This window comes from Cyprinodon variegatus, unplaced genomic scaffold, assembly GCF_000732505.1.
Source record: "Cyprinodon variegatus isolate N-32 unplaced genomic scaffold, C_variegatus-1.0 Scaffold34, whole genome shotgun sequence".
Taxonomy (NCBI): Eukaryota; Metazoa; Chordata; class Actinopteri; order Cyprinodontiformes; family Cyprinodontidae; genus Cyprinodon; species Cyprinodon variegatus.
This window is the reverse complement of record NW_015150487.1, coordinates 1,574,247-1,596,240: the sequence shown is the minus strand read 5'-3', so window position 1 is coordinate 1,596,240 and position 21,994 is coordinate 1,574,247. Positions and strand designations below refer to the sequence as shown.

General features: G+C 35.9%; 1 protein-coding gene across 4 annotated transcripts in view; it reads right to left on the bottom strand.

Annotated features, from left to right (window-relative positions):
• arhgap40 (Rho GTPase activating protein 40) overlaps positions 1–20,272 on the bottom strand; it is a 24,688-nt gene extending 4,416 nt beyond the window's left edge. The window contains exons 1-8 of one of the 4 annotated variants that reach the window (XM_015403080.1): positions 20,167–20,272; positions 6,855–7,081; positions 5,695–5,915; positions 3,466–3,544; positions 2,888–3,036; positions 1,524–1,689; positions 767–858; positions 466–543 (exon numbers count right to left, since the gene is read on the bottom strand). In XM_015403080.1, the coding sequence (XP_015258566.1) occupies positions 466–543; positions 767–858; positions 1,524–1,689; positions 2,888–3,036; positions 3,466–3,544; positions 5,695–5,915; positions 6,855–7,062 (993 nt within the window). In that variant the 5' untranslated portion in view covers positions 7,063–7,081; positions 20,167–20,272. Of the gene's footprint in view, positions 1–465; positions 544–766; positions 859–1,523; positions 1,690–2,887; positions 3,037–3,465; positions 3,545–5,694; positions 5,916–6,854; positions 7,082–9,450; positions 9,738–12,466; positions 12,605–16,502; positions 16,632–20,166 lie in introns of those variants that run through there. The other 3 variants (XM_015403072.1, XM_015403064.1, XM_015403054.1) reach the window with 3 other exon arrangements.
• Positions 20,273–21,994: the final 1,722 nt, after the last annotated feature.

Genomic DNA, 21,994 nt, shown 5'->3' with positions numbered 1-21,994 from the left:
TATATATATATATATATATATATATATATATATATATATATATGACTCATTTATTAAATGTGACCATAGGCTGATTTTAAAAGAGCAATAAATTCTAGCATTGAGATTCTAACATTGTTATCAAGTCTAGTTTAGTATATCAGCCATTACTGCGTTGAGTCTTGTTCAGCGATACAGGGCTATCTGGCGCCCTCTGGTGGCTACTACAATTTACCCGATACTACAATACAATTAATAAAGTACAGGGTGATAAGAGGCCACCTCGCTGCAGCCTAAAAAAAGAATAATTGATTATGTCTTACTGGACTTTGTTAAATGTCAGATGTTGTTAATCTTAGAAAAGCCAATTGACATTCAAGCAGGTCTGACATTTCAAAGTCAGAAACAATAAATGTTTTGCAGCCATTAAGATCTTAAGACTGCGTTTACTTCATGTGAAAATAGCTATTAGCTGAGACACTGTACCTTTATTCTGGATTGAGATCCTGGAACCCGCAGAATCCCCTCTGAATCGACTCCTTTTTTCTCCAGAAACGACAGCAGCTGCACAAAAAGCATCAACAGAACCTGACGTCAGAATATACATCTCCTGCTTATCTCTACAATAAGTAATTCTACAAACACTATGTGGTCAAAACTCCGAGCACAGAGATTACAAGAGTTTTTAAGTTTTATCTGGTTCAGTTGTATGCAAATAGGTGCTTCTGATATTTATTTCAACTATTTGAAACGCTGCGCTGTGCATGCAAAGCATGCAGATACATACCGTTTGCAGGAAGAGAGGAATCGAGCTGTTTGGTTTCATCTTCTGGTCAGTTTCCAGCAGTGTGGCAAGCGGTACCCCAAAAAGTTTGCTCTCTGTAACAGATAGGAAAATGAACAATAATTACCTGATATAAACCTGTTTTCTTGAATAACTAAATAAATATTTCCAGAATAAAGGATAAGAAAATTTGTTTCTAAATAAAAACAGAATATTTTAACCGTAAAAGCCTCATTTTAATGAGACTCTCTGATTTAGGACAAATACCTAAAAGGATTTCCATACAGGTGCATCTCAACAAAGGATTTGATATGTTGCTTTGTGTTACTTTATTGAAAACAGTGGATCAATGACAGCAGACGGCATGATTCCCCATATCGACTGTAAACTGGGCCCATCATCCGAATTTCTGAGCCTCTTCACAGCTTCTCAAAATGTGGAACAACCTTCCAATCTGGATTGAAAAGTCTACCTCTCTGTCTGATTTTAAATCGCTTTCAAAACTGTGTGAGATGTCGATTTTAACCTGCAAATAAATTATTTTAAAATATTTTCATTGTATTTTATTATAGATTTCATAGATCTAATTTTAACTTTGTTATGTCCTTTATGCTTTTATGTGTTTTTTTAATGTTTTGTGACTCTGTATGATAGTTTTATGTAGCTTCATCGTACAGCACTTTGGTCTTTCGAAAAAGTGCTTTATAAATAAAGTTGGATTGGATTCTAAACATTTTAATGCAGCAGAGAGGTTTCACACCTGCAATCTTTCTCTTTCCAGTTTTATGCCTTTTAACCTCCAGCTCTAAGAGGTCGCACAGCGCCGTCATGTCGATGAGGGCCAGCTGGCGAATCTTCTTCATGTCACAGTGGGAGAGGTCTTGAATACGAGTCACTCCAAGGCGGCATTTTGGGCAGATTATCCGCTGCGGACATTGAAGTTGAAAAAGAGGAGCAAAATAAAGATTGAGAAAGAGAAATAAAAAAACAAAGACAGAAAGAGTCATGAAAAAAATGGAAATGGTCCAAGGAGCTAGAAGTTCATTCATATTAAACCGCATCAATTAATCAAAGCCAATAAACTGGCCCTTATTCAGAGGAAATCTGTTTAGCCTAAAAATAGAAAAATATAAATCTGCCAGACTCTGTGACGTAACAACTCTCCCTTTGTTTACCACTAATTCCTTCCGATCTTAACCTCATTATCTAATCCACAGCAGAGGCTGTACTGAAAATGACTTGTAATAACATTTGTTAGATTTACTGAACAATTTCGATCTGTCGTGACTCAAACAGCTTTATGCTGGACCTGTCGGCCTGAGAGATTTCTGTAAATGCCAACAAATAAGTGAAAGAAATAAATAAGATATTCCAATAAATTCTAAAGGTTTAGCTTAACAGACACAATCAGTCATTAGACTGAGCTCATTTATGTGGTTCTGAAATAAATAAGAAAATATTATGTAAAGATAAAGATATCGACTTGGCTACAGTAAAAACTGGATTTAAATTTTGAGATTCTAAAATATTGAAAAGAGGTCTATCATTTGATAATGGTGTTAAACGTATCAAAGGCTTCAGGATAAATACTTCAGCTTCCCCAGATCAGATATGAACTTAAAATGCCTGTTCCTACTGATGAGATTGGGTATTTTTAAATATCAAAACATGAATATTATCCTATAAAGTTTTATTTCATTTTAAAAACCACATTTAATAACAAATCTGTTTCTCAAATGACCTAACTGAAAGTTAACTTTGATCTTAAACTAAGCCACTACTTTGGCTGTTACCTTTAAACAGCCCAGTGCTACAAAATGGCATTGCAGACAATTTCTGTTTCAATCACCACTGCCTCTTTGAAATCACTCTCTTAAAAAGAGTTTTAAGTTCAGAGGAATTTGATAGAATAATTGAATAAAAAAAATACATCTAAATGGTTTTTCAAACTATTTTTTATCTCAGATTGGCTAAAAGCAATCATATACATGCCAGGGTTTTCACTCTACACTGCACTCAAAGGTCCCACTGCTTTTCATTTCATCAAAGCAGGTTAATGTTCCCGATTGCAGTGACATTTTAAAGGATCAAAGATAAGGAAAAGAAAAGTAGAAGCAAGCTCACAGGTAGGGTGCCATCTTCCTTTCTGTGTGGGATGTTGTTCAGTGGAAAATTGGCCTGTTTCATGAAGATCACAGCTTGTTCACAGTAAGCAATGTCAGTAATGAGGAATTCCTCCTTAGGAGCGCCCCGTTGATGCTCCGGTGTCACTGCTAAATACACAACATGATGGTTTATCATTTTAGTGAAGGAAGTCTGTGGCAGAGATATCTTTCTAAAAAATCCCCTTTATGCACTTTTGATGCATGAATGAACAAGGAAGGAGAAGAAAAAAAAAACAATAACATCTAAACCAAAAACAACATAATTTGAATATGGCAAGGGGAATTTTAACATTAGCTCTGATCTCTGAAGTTTCTTTTTATGACATACATACCTGTTGATTTATTTTTAATAATACAAGGACTGTGTAATAATTCAAGTAGTTTTTCATTTTTGCTTATCACAAGCACAGAGAACAGGCTGAGTTTCAGTAGATGGTAAAATGAGCATTTCAGTATGCGCCACAAGGCCTTGAATGCTTTGAAATCATCTGTGCGTGTTTTTTTCCCCTTCAGTAGATCATAACATATAGTTCTTACCTGAAAAAGGCATTTTGGCAACTGATGCCATGCTATTCTGTGGAAGGTCGTTGCTGTTCTGAGACTCGGGCAGCAAAGTCTGGAGGGACAGAGGTTTAATGGTTAGTATAATAATCCTTTATCTTCGGTGAGTTACAGTTATAAATATCAGATCTTTAATCAAATCATTCAGTGTTAGGAAGTGAATGAACACAGGGATACAGGGTGTTTCCTTTGATAAAGCACTGATAATGATCGGAGGAATCTTGTTCCTGTCCCTGCTGTCAAACAGAGCCCCGAGGACAAAGAGTGACCTTTACATGTGATTTTACCTTTCTTTTATAGGTCAATTGTGGTGTGAGAAACAAAACACTGGATTAAAAAGTTTCTCGTGGATGCCTCACAATCAATTCGAATGTTATTTATTTTAAATCCCAGTTAAAAACTCAGCAAGTTTTCCCAAAGAAACGTAGAAAAAGGAGATAAATAAAAGACAGCCAACCTTTAAAAAAATAGAATGCTATTACTCTCATAAAAAAAATTTATCATAGATGTTAAGAAGATAATGTCTTTTTACTTTGGGCAAAACGTTACTGAAAAAAATCTGTTTTTACAGAGATTCAAACACAGGAAGAATAGTCAAATGTTTAGAGAAAGTTCTCCAAAGTTTGCAAACCAAAGTGGAAAAAAAGCCTGATCACCTCTAAGTTCCCACTTTGCTTTTAGAACAACTAAAAGCTGTTGGTCGGCTGATCTGATGCCCAGCAAAGGGGAATAAACCTGGACTAAATCAGAGGGGAACAGTGGAGCAAGACCTACAGGCATTTAAAGAACAACGTTAGGATTTGTAAATAGAGTCTTTGATCCATGGGAAGCAGGTCTGTGTGTACCGGTCAATAGACAGGCAGCCACATGTTGAACAAACCTCCATTTTTAAAGTGTTGCTTGACAGCACCGTCATAAAGCAAGTGGCAACAGTCAAGATGACTGGAAATAAAGGTTTGTATTAGTTTCTCCAAGTAACGCCACAACAAATCTGTGTCAAGTTTATCCAATTACATGCAAAAGAGAGCTGATCTGTTTACTAATATAAAATTAAAATTTCTAATTAGCCCATGATCTGTTACGTGCAGTTTTACATATGATTTTACACCACAATAAGCAGGGTTTGTGAGGTTCTATTAGGCCTGAATAAAATAGTCTCAGCTTTGTTTTCATTGAAGCTAAAAAGAGTCAAAACGATTCAAGTCTCATCATCTTCAAGGCAATTTTAGCAGCAGCTGGATGGAGCAATTATGACTAGGAGGCAGTCAAAGGAGATGCTATTTTTCTAAGAATGAAAGCCAATGTAAAAAGAAAAAAATGAAAAGAAAAGGGCAGATGAGCCCTAGGAAGCAAAAAAGAGGTACTGGGGTGGATGAGAAATTATACCAACACTAAATGTCTGTCATTCCATAGAAACAAAGCATAACCTCTGCAGCCCCTTTTTCTCAATCCAACATTACTAAATGAGAAATAAGAAATGTCTGTTTCACAGTATAAAGCAGTGCAGTGAAATCTAATAGCAAAACAATTACAGATGCTAACTTATGACAATGTTGCTTCAGTGCTTAAAGAAGTATTTGGCTGAATAAGTTTGAAAGAAATTTGAGTATTGAGACTGATCTGAGGTCCTAGCCATCTGAGAGTACAATATCAGTTTTTTTCTTTTTCTCCATGGATTTAGAATAAAAAAAGGAACAGCACAGGATGTAAGACTGCTATTTATAAGATCAAGGACTGAGGTTCTAATGGCAGGAAAAACCTCGTAAAGACACATTCTGGGTTGGCATCACAGCAGGAAAATCTGAAGGTTTCTGTTGACCAACCTCTTTAAGAAATGTAAATAAAGCAGGTAAAATCATACAAAACAACTAAGCAGGGAGTAATAATGGACCATGTTTCAAGGAAATCTCTTGAAGCGTTTCAGAAATCTGCACAGGATTTCATGGTAGAAGATTTGGGCATATTTAGAATAGAAATAGGCTTATGACAATATTTCAGTGATAAATTATATTTGTCTGAGTATCCTGACAGACACAGGATTTTCTCTTTTAGTATCATGACTCTAATGGCTTAACTGCAGACTTTTAATCGCAGGCTGGAAATATACAAGGCTTGGAAATCAGTGTATCTATGTTTTAAGATGAAGAACATGAATGAAGTAGAAAGGCACCCCATCTATGCCCTTGGTGCTGTGTGTATATTTACCTGGGCGATAGGTGAGCTAAAGATGTCCCGAACGTCTCTGGGAGGTGTCTTGTTCTTTTTACGGCGGGATAACGTGTAGGAATCCAGGCGGCGCTGAACAGCTTCTGCTTGCGTCCGGGTTAGAGTGGAGAGCAGAACGGCCTTGTCTACATCCTCGCTGTCCTCGCTGATGAGGGTCGATAAGCCAGCGTCGGCCAGCCACTGTTCCTCCTGTTCTCCCTCTGAGATAAAGACATAGCCGGTATTCAGATGTAAATCCAAAAAAGTACACATAAGGAAAATTAAATATTTGCTTAAGCTGAACATAACATATGAAATTCTGACGGTTATGAAAACCTTAAGAAAAAAAACAAACAACCGCTTTAAAGCATCATGGTTGTTTTGACGATTTACGACAAAAGTTTTATTTTTTCTTGCTTTTTTAAAAAAATAAACAAAAACAATCAACAGTTATTCCTACTACTGTTAAAATAACATAAAATACTGATCACAAACTTCTTAATGTAGAAAGTACTTTTTGGCTTTATGGTGCAACATCATTAGTTCAATGATTTTATAGGCTAGGAATCGCCAAAAGAAGATATCAATATTTCAAAGGGGTAATGGGGAAACATTGTGATAAAGCAGCAACTGTCACTCGGGTTTATATGTAAATAAAACAACTTTAGCATTTTCTAATCAGTTCACTCTTTGGCAGTTGGGTAAAAATCAATGGTCTGCTGATCCCTTTACAATGATCATTCAATAATACAATATTAAAGCATAAAATAATTCTTCATTCATAATAACTTAGAAAGTTGTCTTGGACCATAAATACAGTCCACAGAGTGTATTTTGATTTAACTATATAGACTTTATTTCACATGCAGGAAGCATGCAGCATCAGTTAATTCAGATTATTTTAAATGCACTGGTCCAATGATCAGATAATATGAATGCACAAATGAAAATCTGTATTTATTTGGTTGCTTGGCATCTGCTCCACTGCTCCTACATGTCAGTGTCATTGTGATAAAACAAGCATTATGGTAATTTGACATGGAAAAGGTATTATTCATGGACGTTCAAGTAGATCTAAGAAGTAAACAGCATTGCAGTGATCAGAAATAAACACATTTCCTTCTGCTCTTTCTCTCCATGCTCTATTAGACATTGATTACCTTCTGACTGCCTGGAGTCTCTCCTGGTAGAGTTGAGATCTGTATCGCCACACCCCTGTCGGATGTTCTCAACCTCGCTCCAGAATGATTCCAGGCACAGTTTATCCGGCTGCTGCTGCTCCTGGTCTGGGGAGGGTGGAGAGTGGGTTCTGCGAGAGTCCTCAGCTGCTGCCTGGTCCTGCGGGCTGGCCCAGGGATCCACGCTCATCTCGGTGGGGCTGGAATCTCTGGTGCAGACATACATACACGTAAAGAAGTCACACGCATGCATGCAAACAAATGAGCAGAGACACAAAGGCGCATAAAAAAACAGAAGAGGAATGATGAAGACAGAAGTGGAAAAGAAAAGATGGATTAGCCTGGAGAGACAAAAGGTATGAGCAGAGAGATGCTGAGAGCGCACACAAAGGGGGGATCTCTATTGTTCTTGCAAAATGTGCTGTGGACAAGTACCGAGAAGATCCACTAGATGTCACTGTAACAACATCAAATCTGCCTTGCTATGGGTCACACCCTTCCATCTACTCACACATTCCCAAAAATAGAAACCTCTAATAATGTCATCTGAAACCTGCAGCTAAAATTGATAAAAATATAAATCATAAATCACCCCACTTTTCTTAAAGTTTTAAAAAAAAGGAATGCTAAAGAAAAAATTGTTTCTCTCGAAGGAGCACAATTCCCTGCCAACAATGGGGCACACTCCCCCCTAAAAGCATGAAAATGTGACCTCCTGATCACAGAGACAGGAAGTGGTCTGCTGATTCACTCAGCTGGTGTCACATTCTTTGATTCAGCAGATCTCAAGCAAACCACAGGTGTGAGTGAATATCAGGAAACATTACAGCAGCTGCTGCTATGAGAAACAGAATAACTGGAATATTTTCCATTGTGGTTTAGGAGGCTCTTTATACATGCCAGGATCAACTGTAAGTCAGCCAAAGCAAGATGCATTTAAGTTGGTAAAACCAGTTTCATCAGAGCAGAGAAGGAGGGACTATGAGACCTAGTTTCACAAGAAATCACCTTTCAATAAACATTTACTGATTATCAAAGCAAGGAATGTTTTAAACATATAGAAGTTTACTCAGACTGGCAGACATACTTTTAACATTTTCATCATTGAAATTCTAGTGAAAGAGGAAATTAATCTTATCTATTTTAAGCTGAACTTTCATATCTTCAGGTGAATTTAAAGGAATCTTCTCTTTAAAATGTCATCCCTACATCAAGATGACTGAAAGTAGCTGAACCTGAAACCAGGATCAGTTTAGCAGCTTGAGAAACGCCATTGAGATGCAGAGCATTTCAGCCCTGGTTAACTTTCAGCCACTTGGTTGCAGGTGTCGCCTGAAAACATTTGCATAATCCCTTTGCAACTGATTCATTACAGAATTTTCACTTCAGAAAAGCAAAATGTTTTCCCACAAAATCTATCAGCAACAAACAGAACCCTTATAGAAAAAATGTCTTGTAATCCAAGTTAAACTGAAAAGCAGATCTTGTCATAACTGTGATGATAACATCACATAGTCCAAACTGATGAGATCATTTTTAATTAAAACAGCGGCTAAAAACACAAGAACATAAAAATAAGTTTAGTTTAATAATATCCAAGATTAATGCAAACTATAATGCAGTTCTCAAGGACCGGGTTGGTAACAACTACTATGACCCAGCTATTCCATTGAAATTAATATTCAAACAACAAAGGTAGCATAAAAGTAAGCTGATTGAAAAGCAATTTTTAGGTTTATTTCTGCATTTCTTTAAATAAATCTGTTCTATTTGCAGCTTTGTTTTTCCCCCCAAAGGATCAGTTCACAGCTCATACTGACCTCAATAACAGGTACTTTCAGACCATTTTATACATAATTAATGGTATTCTGAAAAAGACAGAACCAATAAATGAGAAAAGAATTCAGTCTCAGGATGACCACCAGAAATAGCAGCCACATTCTTTACACTGAATCCATCTGCATGCCTAAACTGTTAGACACATTACGTGAAATCCACATTTGAATTCTTCATTTCAGGGATTCTGTTGTTTATTTTAACTTCATTTATAATTCTCACAGCAGTTTGGTATATTCTGATTCTCCCATGTTAAAGTATAGGAATTTTCTCACAAAATACATAACAATTTGAAACATTATTTTAACAGGACAAAAAAATTAAGATTATCATAAAAATAAGACATATTACCATGTGCAAAATTCATACACATAATATTACTAAAAGGAAAGAAAATATAGTTTTATGATTATATTAATCTTAAAGATTCCCATATAATGAAACAACATTTTATCTCCTTCATTTCAAGTCTTCAAGTGTCAAAAATATTAAAAAATATATATATATATATAGTTAGCAGTTACCTACTAACAGAGACTATGTAAACCAGATTAGACAGTCTGCATTGTGCAAAATACAGCTGATCTTTATATCCATGCTGCATTCTCCTCTTTTTTTCTGCAAAACTCCAGCGATCATGTTTGGAGCTTTTTCTTAAATTTAAAATACTACAACTAATATTAATGTTATTAAATGTACTCTTTATTTCTATGGAAAACACCTCTCCCTTCACATGACCTACCTGTCTCTTTTCTTTCGGACTGTGGTCTTCACCCGCCTTTTCTCCCATGAGGGGTTATGCCGGGGCCGGAGCCTCAGACGATTTAATTTGATATGTGGAGACTCCATTTTTGGCTCAATTCTGCTCAGCACCACCACTTCCCCTTTGCCTCCCATGTCCACACAGCCAAAACAATCTGGGAATTACAAGCTCGGCACAAAGTCTTGCTGTATCCTGCGTTTTTGGTCAGGCACCACGTGAGAGTGATCTAAATCTTTCAGTGGTTTAGGTTCCTTTGAGCTGACACAGGAAGTAATGCAAGCTGGAATGCAAGAGGTTGAGTAACAAGGTTCTTACTATCAAAACATTCACACCTGTCCCCTCCCCTGTCCCAATAGGAGACACGCCTTCCCTATGAGTCTAACAACCATCAAGTTCCCTCTCTGGTTCAAACTGGAATCTGTAACCTTTTGCCAACCCATAAACCCTGTGAGTGAAGCACAACAAAGACAGGCCTTGTTTTAGTCTAACAACCATGAACTATATTGACACCCAGATGAGAGCTGACTAACCTACGCTCGGCTATTAGGATGGATTTTAGTCTTTGTGCATGACGGCTCTTCTTGAGCTCATTCATCAAGGTAACAATGCATAATTTATCTTATCAGGCGTATTCATCAAAAAGATCAAAGATAAAGTTAAGGGAATTATTCAAGCTCATCCAAGACATACACTGGGAAACCTTTAATCCCCCTTAAATATCCAAATACTTAATGGGTGACGGCTAACAATGTGAAGGGTTGAAGAACGCCATACCTTATATGCAGAAAGAAACATTATGTACTACAAAATCTATGATCTCATAGCAAATGTCCTTGTTCAACCTCATACCTGAACCTGTAAAAAACAAAAAACAAACCTGAAAAATGACTCCAAGGCTGCAGAGTGTCCAGGTGATTTATGTGTATAAGTATGAGGCAGATGGAGGTACATTTGGAGCAGGGAAACGTTTCTCAAGTTGCACAAGTGCGACAGGTCTGTCAAGATTTTCCGTGAGAAGACCTCTGTTCCCTGTAACCTCACCAAACCTCTGACTTTTCACTGATTTATTGTTTTTTCCATTCTTCCATAATGCTGTAAACATCACCCGAAGGAGTCAAACAACAGCATAACATTTGAGCAAAATCTAAAAAGCAGGGGAAATTTTCCAGACGCAGAAACCTCAGATAAAAATACGTCCTTTAGTGATATTACTTAATGATATGCATTTTGAAATTGTGTCTGGATTAGCATTTCTTTGTGAAAATATGATGACATATTATGTATAATATCTTTTATTTCTTGTTTATCTGCCTTCTATAATTGCGCATCTCATGTCTAAAATACTCTTTAGTGAGGCTTTAAACTACTGTCCATAAAAACAATTATATTTTCAAATCATAACAATTTAGAAGTGTTGTACAAATAATAACTTAACAAGGCAAGGTTGTGCGTTTGCATTCTGGGTATATTAATGTCCATACATGGTTTAATACATACAAAATGTTTAAGAAAATCATAAAGCTTTATTTAGTTCTTTGTTTAAGATCTAAATAAAATTCAGTGCAACCAGCTGCCCCGAGAAGTCACTTTATAACCTAATGAAATAAAATAACCTGTTGTGTTTGATCTCAGCACATCACCCCAAAAAAAACACAAAACGTCTGAGGCTAGGAATGGTGGTGACATGCTGGTTAGACTGTTTTCTTTGTCAGTGACCTATAAGCTAGTCGGAGCTGAAAAGATGAATGGAGTAGAAAATATGGTAAATATGGAATAAAAATAAGAGAGGCTGCAAAACACTACAGACTGGGGTATAGGTTAAGCTTCTGATAGAACAGCAAATCTAAATATACAACCATATTAAGTGGAAGGGCCAAAAATCAAACCAATCTACTTAACCTAAACAAAACTTGCTGTTTACTGAGAAACTAAATTAAATTTGCTAAACGCGTTAATCTCTAATTGCAGAGAGAAATGGTTCTGCAAAGTATTGAGTCCAGACATTATAATACATTATACTGTCCAAATTGGCTAGATTTTTTTAAACTATAAAGTAATTTTTCTCCTTCAGAATCATGCACCACTATGTTTTAGTTTGTCACATGTAATCCTAGTGACGAACACTGAGGTATGTGACAGGAAGTATCCTCCTTTATGATATTGCCGCGAAAACACAGTCTGAAGCCAGCACATAACCTCAATGTTTTCAATCTGTACAGTCTGTTAGGAAACCCTGGTTTTCATATAAATTCCATCTAAAAAGATTTTAAATTCTACTGGAAGAGATTTTAAGCATTAATTTACAACAAAAGCGCAACGTTAAAGATATTGCCCCATAAATACCAATTTATTGGATTAGAATTAGCCAATTACCCTCCAAAACATACAAGCTGTACATATATGTATAGCTCTGAGCTACAAAACACGCACATGTGCTGACTTTAGAAAAGGGACTACTGAAATGTCAGGGTGTTTGGGATTGTTTCTAGTTGAATGGACCTTGGTGTAACCCAAAGAATCAACAGGAAGCCCTGCTCTCAGAGAAGAATGGAAACATTAGGCTGCCTATCTTCATACTAAAACCTGTAAGAAACTACTGTACAACAAACAGCTGATTTCAGAGGCTGCAGCAAACAAACTGAAAAAGCAGCTTGTTAAGCAGACTAAGATTCCTGGTTGATTTCCAAACAAAGCCTCTTATTTTCTTAAGAATTTAACATTAAGGACACGAAAACAAGATTAACCAAATATTTCTTCTCAACCCTAGACAGTGCATGTTCAGTCATATTCTGTGTGGACCCAGAAACAAATAGGGACTAACTTTTATGGATCAGAACCTTGGATGAATTATTATATATGCATAAAAAGTTGACTTCAAAAATGTTTTTAAACAATAATACCAGGCTCAACCAAACCAAAGTACTACCCAAGTATATGTGAATCTATATCTGACCATTAAGGAGCAGAACCTGCAGGAAAAAAAATCTGATCCTACCTGGCTTTGGCCCGCCAAAGAGTTTTTCCTGCGAACAGCAGCAGAGCTGCTGAGCCACTTTTCCCCCATGGCATCCTGCCGTCGTCCCCCCAGATTGCTGAGAACTGTAGGAAACAGCAGCTGCCTGCCCCTGGCAAGCTGCTTCCTTGTAATCTCTTCTATGTGCAAACACATAAGAACAAGGACTGTCTGCCTGTGGTAGCGGGCACGTCACTACATCGCATCCTGGAGCAGGAAAGGAGGTCTACAAGAGGTGCTGGAGAACTGGGAGAAGCTGAGTGCCTGACTTGATGATGGGCTGGGACAAACCGAGGGTAATATTGTATCAATGACTGATATGGACAGGGGTGGAGATGGGAACTAAGTAGATAGAACAGAAAGAGCAGCAGTTGCAGCCCTTCCATGACCCTTTCGAGGTTGGAGCTATATGCTTAAGCTGTCATATGAGGACGCACTGTATATCCCGTATATATCCAAACACCTTTTTCTTCCTTTGGCACATTCTTCTTCTTTGACTATTTTAGCTGATATATCGAGTATTTTATCCACTGTGAGATCAATAAAGTCAATCAAGCAATCATTCAATTAACTGAGAGAAATATGTTTGAAAAAAATGTCCTTAAACACACTCAGGGTTCATTAAAGTTGAAAAAACCCTAGAAAAAAAAACATAAAAAATAATTACATTCATATTAATGGGTAAAAAGTTACAAATTACAAAATTGACTGTAATAAGCATCATTACTCCTCCTGCTGCCAAGAATAATGGTTTCTCTGTAAATAACATTAGATAAGGGCACTGTGTGAATGTTGTTTATACTATTGAGATTCTGTTGCTCAATAGAATAAACAGAATCATTTTGAACAATTAGTAGTTTAACTATAAGTTCGGGTTGTTCATTTCTATTAGCTGTCTTTCTATAAGCCATTCCTCTGTTTCAAATGGTCTGCCTGGCATGTAGGGTTGTTGGCTTTGGATTGTCAAGCTTCTTCAGCTTAAACTTGCTTCTTAATTTTGATCAACTTTTGCATTTATTTTCAACAGTTATGCCAATTTTTGACATTTGAACAAATGAGTTAACACTTAACTTCTAATTCAATACCATATTCTTCAACATTTCAGTCATTCTTAAGCTACTAGATTTTTTCCTTTAACCAAATAGGATTCCAGTTTCTCCATATTCATTTCTCCTGCTGTTTCTGCTAATTTATTAAATCTCAGCATGTTTTATTTTGCCAACTTTGGCTAGATTCATCTGTCTTTCAGGACAGGCATTAAGCTTATTCTGTTTCTTACTAATTAAATAATTTTTAGCCATATTTCTTTTGGTGAGTTCAGCTTGCTTCTGCTACTTTTCAGGAAAATAAATGAAGTGTTTCTGTTTTCTGCTATTTCTGCTGGCACAGAAGCACATCTAGGAGTACAGGATTTCTTAAGCATAAAATATGAAGGTTTGCTCAGTTGATCGTTTATGAAACCCCATCATACTTTCAGATACAATCTGATGACAAAGGGAAAAAAAGCAGCATTTTAAATGCAAAGTTTTCCCAACTTTATTTTATCTGCAGTGAACTGCAGTGGGTGGTAGAGGGTGAAAAGTCCAGCATGTGCAACTCTTTACTCGATGCAGTAGGGAAACCGCTGGTCAATCTAACCTTTAATTTACATAATTTAAAATCCAGGGTGCAAAATTTGTGCAAATATCAACACGTCTGACAGTCTGTAAATAATAAAAGAAATCAGGAAGGACTGATTGACCTTTGTCATCTTGGTACTTTCCCTGTAACCAGATCAACACAGATTATAGGAACCACATCGATGCCTCTTGGAGAGATTCCATGCTAACTAACTATTCACTTAATCCAAGGCCCAATTCCAATTACTCCCTTTGACCACATGTCTGATCTGATACGGATTCTGATTAAAACCACTTTTTTTTTTAACAGTATATCTTTTCTCCTCTTGTTTTAGTAGTCTTGGCTACAGTTAGAAAATGCCTTATTTATTTCTGAACCTTTCAATGCTGTACCTCCATTTGGAAGTAAAGTCAATTCCTTACAGGACCAAATGCCAGATTAAGCCATTTTCTCCCCTTTCTTAAAATATCAAAACATTTCTGTTGCCTTTTTTTATTTGATTTTCTCTGACTGTCATTCCTGCCCTGACAGGACCCCTCTGCCCTTATCTGACAATCCTCCTTAACTCACAAAGGTGTTAAGAGGGAAAGGAGAGAGCAGAACGTGAGGGCACGTTCTTCCTGACCCTGCAGATGGGATGTGACAGCTCGCCCTGTCTCGTGGCCCTGCTCATCTACCTCTTGGCAAGCAGGGCATTTGTAGAATTAAAGGAATGAAGAGTGCAAAAAGAAGAAAACATAATGATACTGAAAATAACTTTTGTGTATTTAAAAACTGGAAGTAGAGGATATACAAAGCCATGAACAATTATTTGTTTCTACTCAACGTCATGTTTTTGCTTCTCTATTACACATTTCAACAGTTAATCAGCGACGTATGATAAGATAATGCAAGTAAATATGGAGAAATTGAGTTAGTTACAATATTTTATCTTTGTTTTATTTCAGCCACATTGGAAGGGTTTCGACAATAGCTTTTTAAAAGTCGTGCTACACCATCTTAATCAGCTGTAAGATTACTAGACTCCACAAAACCTTTTCTCTGAGCCAATCAAAGGTGAAAGACTCAAGTCTGTTTGAACAAAAAGTTAACTGATGCCCAGAAAAAAAAAAAAATTCTCCTTTGAGAGTTTCCATTAGAGAAGACTATTCATGGCTCCATTATTTACAGCCAGCTCTCCAGCACCTGAATTGACCCCAAATACATCACACTGCCACCACACTATGTGACAGCAGGTATAAGATTCATTTTCTAAAATGTTGGGTTGGTTTTCACAGGATATAATGGGACATCCACTTTTCAAAAGATTCCTCTGTTTACTCCCCAGTTGAAACAATATTTTGAGCAAGTGTATGTTCAAGATTTTTCTGTTATTGCCTTTGTGCTTTTGAGGTCTGAGTTTGTTGTTCTGGGTTATTTTGCTCCTCCTAGATTCAGTGTTTTATTTATTTATTAAGCCCTCCCCCCCAGGATGTTTCATCACCTCTATTCACATGGTCACCGTTTGTGCTTAATTGTTTTTTCTGCAGTTTACTGGAGTCCACAAGTCTTAGAAATGGTTTAGTAACACTTCCATGTTGATAAAGGAAATGAAAGTGTTCATCACATTTTTTTTTTTTAACATAGGCCAAGGTGTTTTGGACAGTTTTTTTTCTCAATAAATAAAATCATTACATTTTCTCCTTGTTAGTAGGTCTCGGTGGGTCCACCCTCAAGGGTCACCAGTCGGTCACAGAAGAATTTAGAGAAGCCAATTAACCTAACAGTCATGTTTTGGGACTGTGGGAGGAAGCCACAGCACTAACCACTGCGCCACCATGCAGCCTAAAAATAATTAGATCTAAAAAAAATTTTTGGCATGGCTATGCCTCCTGGAAGGAAAATTTGAGTGAAGATCTTAATCGTACAAGCATAAGAAAAAAACAATGAAAACAAAAACATAAGAACTCTTAAATGAGACAATTATTTAATGTATAATTTCTTATTTATTTGGTTCAATAGTTATAGGTTTAAACCTTAACAAATCATTTCAATAAATTAATCAAACTAGAGAAGGACTGTATCTTAGGAAGAGAAAGACTAAACACCCCCAGATGGTCGGATTAGCAAGTGAAAGATGACACAGAGGGAATGATGACTAAATGTCACGTTTTATGCAAAATGCTGGGTTTCACACCAGAGCAGTACATGCTCACCCACTGACAAAAAATACACCATGGAAACAGATAAAGTGTGTAATGAAATAATAGAATTGATACAGCTGAGTCAATAAGCTCTCTATCTACAGCTGAAGGACATAGAAAATGCTCCAAAATGATTTGTTGTGAATACTTGTAAATACTAGTCAAATCACAAGACGCTGGATGGGACAGATGAGACATTTCCAGTTCATACGTACTCAAAGGAAACACTCAGTTGCTGGAATTCAATTCCAGGATCACGCCCACACTGACGTATGTCCCTGGCTCATTTTTTTATGACAGCAAAGTTTTGCACATTGATTCATTCATCCGTGCGATGCAGTTGAACTTGCTCTAGAATTACAGAGGAAGGAGAAACTTGGTTTATGTAAAGAAAGTTGGATGTGTCATAACATAAAGCTCTTTTAATGTCACTCTATCAAGCATCATCAGACACAGCTCAGTTTAAAGTGCTGGAAATGGAGTCAACTTAAACCTCCTCATGTCTTCAGTTACAATTTATAAACATTCTCCAACGACAAAGCGATTTTGTTCCTGCTAGTTCAGATAATAACCCCTTTGTGTGGTGTGAGATAATAACTACCTTTGCTTGGCATGAATTCCTTTCTCAACACAAATGGTGACATCTGATTAGGAATTCATCCTGTTGGGCTTTTCAATTGCCATAAATCTTACAACATTTATTTCAAGAAATAAATCATACAAAAAAGCAGAGGCTCTCCTGAAACCCTTCACCTGGATGGTCAAATTGCCTACGATATAAGATTGGAACAGGATTTGCTGTGTTTAGCCACCTTTCATAGTGATCAGGACAAAACTAACTTTGTCAAAACGGATATCTGTCACCACATTCCTTAACAAACACCAGCTGTCATCTGTCAACATCCAATAAATGCCTTTAAAAAGCAATATATCATAGTCAGAATTCTTCTTGTCATTGTGTGTGTTTTTTTTTGTTTTTTTTTGTAGATTTTGCTTCCTTTTCTGATTTAACAGTAGTCTTTCTTTATTAACTGCATTTAGTTATTCTGTTTACCATGTTTGACCTCTTTTGTTTGATAAATTTAAGCTGTTTAGTGTCTTTATTTCAGTGCTTTATTTTTTAGAATTAAGCCTTGGATATTTGCTTTAATTCTCTTTCCTGCGCGCATTTATGAGTAATGTGACATTTATAGATTTAAAGTAAAAGAAGATACACCAGATCAAGGGTGAAAGGTAAATCCACCACACACAGTGTCAGCGACAATAATATTATTTAAGTTAATAACAATGGTAAATATTATTTTTCAAGCAGTAAAGAATCTATACATGGAGCTTCTTAAGGAGTATTATATTTACATTTACAAGCTACTACTTTTCAAAGAGTGCACATCCATGGAGATCTTATTTATGTCTATTCAAGGTTGTTTTTTTCCATTATCAAGGAATTAAAATGACACAGAAAATGAAGCTCTTTTAGACCACAGCTGAAAACCAAATAAGTATTATTGGCAGTCAGGCTTGGTTATCTTATTTTTTCCATTTTGGTGTTCATATTTCAACCACAAACTGACATCGAGATTGTATAGAATATAGATAGAAGTATATGTTCTTCTGGTAAAAGTTGATCTCAACAAAAACCAATCGATAGTTTCCAAATTCCTGTTGGTTACTTTTGTTTGTGGCTGCGGATATTGCATGCATTTTGATATAATTTATGCTGGGATATTAAGATGTTCTTTGTGAAGATACTTCCATGCTCTGTTTAGTTGGTTTTTCATTCAGTTCATGATAGTCTTTTCTTAGATGCAAAACATAAATTTATTAAGCCACACCCAATCTATGTCTTAGCAATCAAACTGCGCAGTATTTAACTATATAGGTGCCAGTGACTACTAGGGAGAGGCTTCTTACTGAACTTTCGCTCTGTTGCTTCAGAAATATCTCAAACATTCCTTAATGTTTAATCTAGGCCTGTAAATTGTAGCTGTTTTTTAATAAATTACCATTCAGCATAAAACTGTCCTATTCCTGCCGAAATTCACAATAAAACTTCATTACAAGTGTTTTAGATATAAGAGTAACAATTGTCTGATGCAGTCTAGGATTGAATGGTTAATCAGATTGTTTAGTAAACAAGCCTTTAATTAAAATAACAACCCACTCAGAGCAGTAATTAAGCTAAAAATATATATTTTTTTCATTTGAGATGCAAAACTGAATTTGATGCTCTATTCAGAACTCCCCAAGTGGCATTTTAAATTTCAACTGGTTTAAATTCTTTAGAAAATACACTTCTTTAAAGGAACGTTTGCTTTCAAATTAATAATAAATTAATAGAATAATAACAACAAACAGATTAATTGATTAGAAAAAATGATCACTAGTTGTGTGCCCTGCCCTATAGACCTAATTCAGATGGCTAAACAGCCTCCTGCATGCAGCCAAACCCTACTAGACCTCTGCTATTGAACTGAGGACACTGACAAAGAGGACTGGATTTTAACACCAAAAAAACCTGAAAATTTAAACTCCCACTTTAGCCAACTCTTTCAAAACTTGAGTATAACGGTGAGGACGGATAATGTAAACTTGTTTGGAATGCCCACATCAAATAGACAAACTAACAGATGGATCTGTGAATCTCTCTTTTGCAAACAGATTGGCATCTGCGTCAATCAAAATGAAAACAATGCCTCTACGTAAATACCTTTTAAGTTTCACAGAGGCTGCCCGGCTAAGCTTTGCAAGATTAAGGCACTAATGACAGCTGGGAAACCTTCTCCTCTCGTGCCATATGGATTTAGAGTGGATTACAACAACCTTAGTGATTTGCAGTGACCTTTGTTGTTTAGTATTTGAAGCACACACCCTCTGGCCTCATTGTATGGTTACACTAATAGTTTATAGTAAACAAGATGCAGTTTTCTAATTGATTTTCTTAACATATTTGGGGTAAAAAGTTAACTTTTGGCAAAGAAATATAAATTAAAATGCCAAACTATTTTCAAAATAACTGCTAACATATATATATTTACAATAATAATAAATACTAAGTAGTTATAAGAAAACACTTCAGCATTTGACACAGGCATTTTGATTGCTAAAATTATCAATATTGTCATTATGCTCTTGTTTCTTTAGTTGCTTATCCAAATTTATATACGTCATTTTGAGGGTTACATTTTTGGGAACTGCTCCTTTAGTTTACAAGTAATATTTGTAATTGTACAAATTATCTTGGTGTAACATACACCTAAAATCCCCACCCCATAGTTATATGGCTTTCTGGAAGCTGTCTCTCTACAGTGTAGACCTTAACATTAGAAAAAAAATTTATATTTAGCCTATAGAAAAAAAAAACAATGAGGAAAAAATGTCATCACTGAGGATAACATCATCATTCAAATGGAAAGTGGTGAGCTGTTACTTAAAAAATCACCAACAAAAACCCAAAACGTATAACAATGGGAACTTAAGGGGAAAATGGTTAATGATTTATAGCACTAATTTAAACATGACTTTTACGTGCGTCAAAACACGTTGCAAAGAGAGTTAAACCGATAGGCCTATAATATTTCAGTAATCCTCCTGCTACGGAACCCTCTCACTCATTAAGGGAAGCACGTGCAGACCGAATAAACGCCCCTGGCAACAAATCATTTCACCCTAGCAACCACAAACGCTTAGAAAATAGTGCGGCGGTAAACGGTAAAGTCAGCCTAGAAACAAAGAAACATTTCATCCATCTTAAAATGCAAGCATCTAAAGAAAAGGAGTACACTTTTAAAATAATAATTTTACGTTTTTTCATAAACTAATAACACTACTACTAATAAATAACAATTAGAAACATAACATTTCATATGGCAGCTTACTTACATGGTAAAACGCCGTCTTCTCAAACGGTGACTGGAAGGTTTGCTGAGCGTTAAATGAAACGTTTTCCATGAGGTTTAAAAAACAGCAACGAGTCCTGCTGAGAGTGGCACCAATAGCCAGATGGATGTGAGAGGAGATGAGAAGGTTTGCAGCTCCCCGGCAACATCTTTATCCTGCTTGCCTTTACGTCTGACGTCAGAACGCTCAGATCCATGGCAATATTCGCCTTACTGTCTCGTACTCTTAATATAAAGTACAAAAGTACAAAAGTAGAAGTATTTTTATGCAATAATTCTTACAATAAAACATATTCAAACTAATTGATACACTAATCTATTATTTTACATTCAGATTTTATGTCTGTTTCACCCGTGTCTGCTCTATTATTTCTCTCTCTCAGCTAGATATACTCCATTTAATCAGTAGATCCCATTCACCTGTTTATGTATTTCCTACATCTGCTCTGCTCATTTTAAGCCCTTGTTTTGCCTTGGTTTGTCACTGGGTCCATATTGTCTTGTTGGTGTTGTTCTACTAGAACAAAACACATTTGTTTAGGATTGCCTTCGCCTGTTCAAGTTAAACAGTTCAACTGAAACATCATTAGTTCAATTTTTTTTATTTTCTTCAGTCCAACTGCTTAATGTTCTTTTTTTGTTTCTGCATTTTTTATTTTATTTTATGTTTTTCCTACTTGCTTTGATTCTGTTTTATTTTCCTATATTTTAATCATGTAAAGCACTATGCATTGTCTTTGTACTGAATTGTGCTCTACAAATAAAATTGCCTTGCCTTGCCTTACTAAGAACCCCCGTAAAACACTCCAGTCTAATATGAATCATGGTGGTGGTAGCATCATTCTGTGGGGATGCTAGAAACAGGGAAGCTTGTCAGGGTTGATGTCAGGATAAATAGAGCAGTGAACACAGTTACATCTCTATATTTGCCTTTGTCAAAGGAAAAACATAAGCTCATGTATCATTTTTTCTTGCTTTAAGAATCATCTGTCATCATTAATATTGTTATAAATTCACAGTAAATTCCACAGTGTTGAATATATAGTGTCAAAGTACATTGACTCTTTTATAGTTATCACAACAACAACTGGAGTAAGATATACACTACAGAGAGTTCTAATTTAACACTAATTCCGAGTGGTACCAAATACTCTGAGGTGCCCCATGGGACATAAATCAGAATGAACTTCCATATACACATATTAAATTAAACATTTATACAGCTAATGTTAACCATTTAAATAATCTCTTCAGCTTAAGCATGCAATTTTTCAAGTTGCAAATATTTTTTCTATATGCAAATTTATTTTATCCAAATAAATTCAGTTTTAAGAAATGGTGATACACCAGACATTTGAATTTACAGTAAGTTGCGTGAAAAACCTTCGCTGGCAGAAGTGTTGGTCTATGTAATTTATTTGTATTTCATTTGATTACAGAAGCTATAGTTATCTAATCCGAAATAACCAAACATAACTGTGCATAAAAACCACCTTTAATGCCTATTGTCTCTTATTATTTATTTGAATGGTAAATATTACATAAGTACTGATGCCGTGTCATAAACAGTTTGAAAAAAAATCGATTAATTGAAAAGAAATATGGCAACCATAAAGGTACTTTTTCACTTTTTCCTATAATCTCATTAACACCCAAAGTGAAATGTAATTTAACTACTTCAATGTTTTAGAATGTAAGACATGCATCACCAATAACTGACCATATTTGGTTAGATTTGGATCAAGATTTACAGGTGCAGCTTTAAATAATTTTAATTTTCAATGAATCTTTGCTGTTGGCAGCTGTCTGCA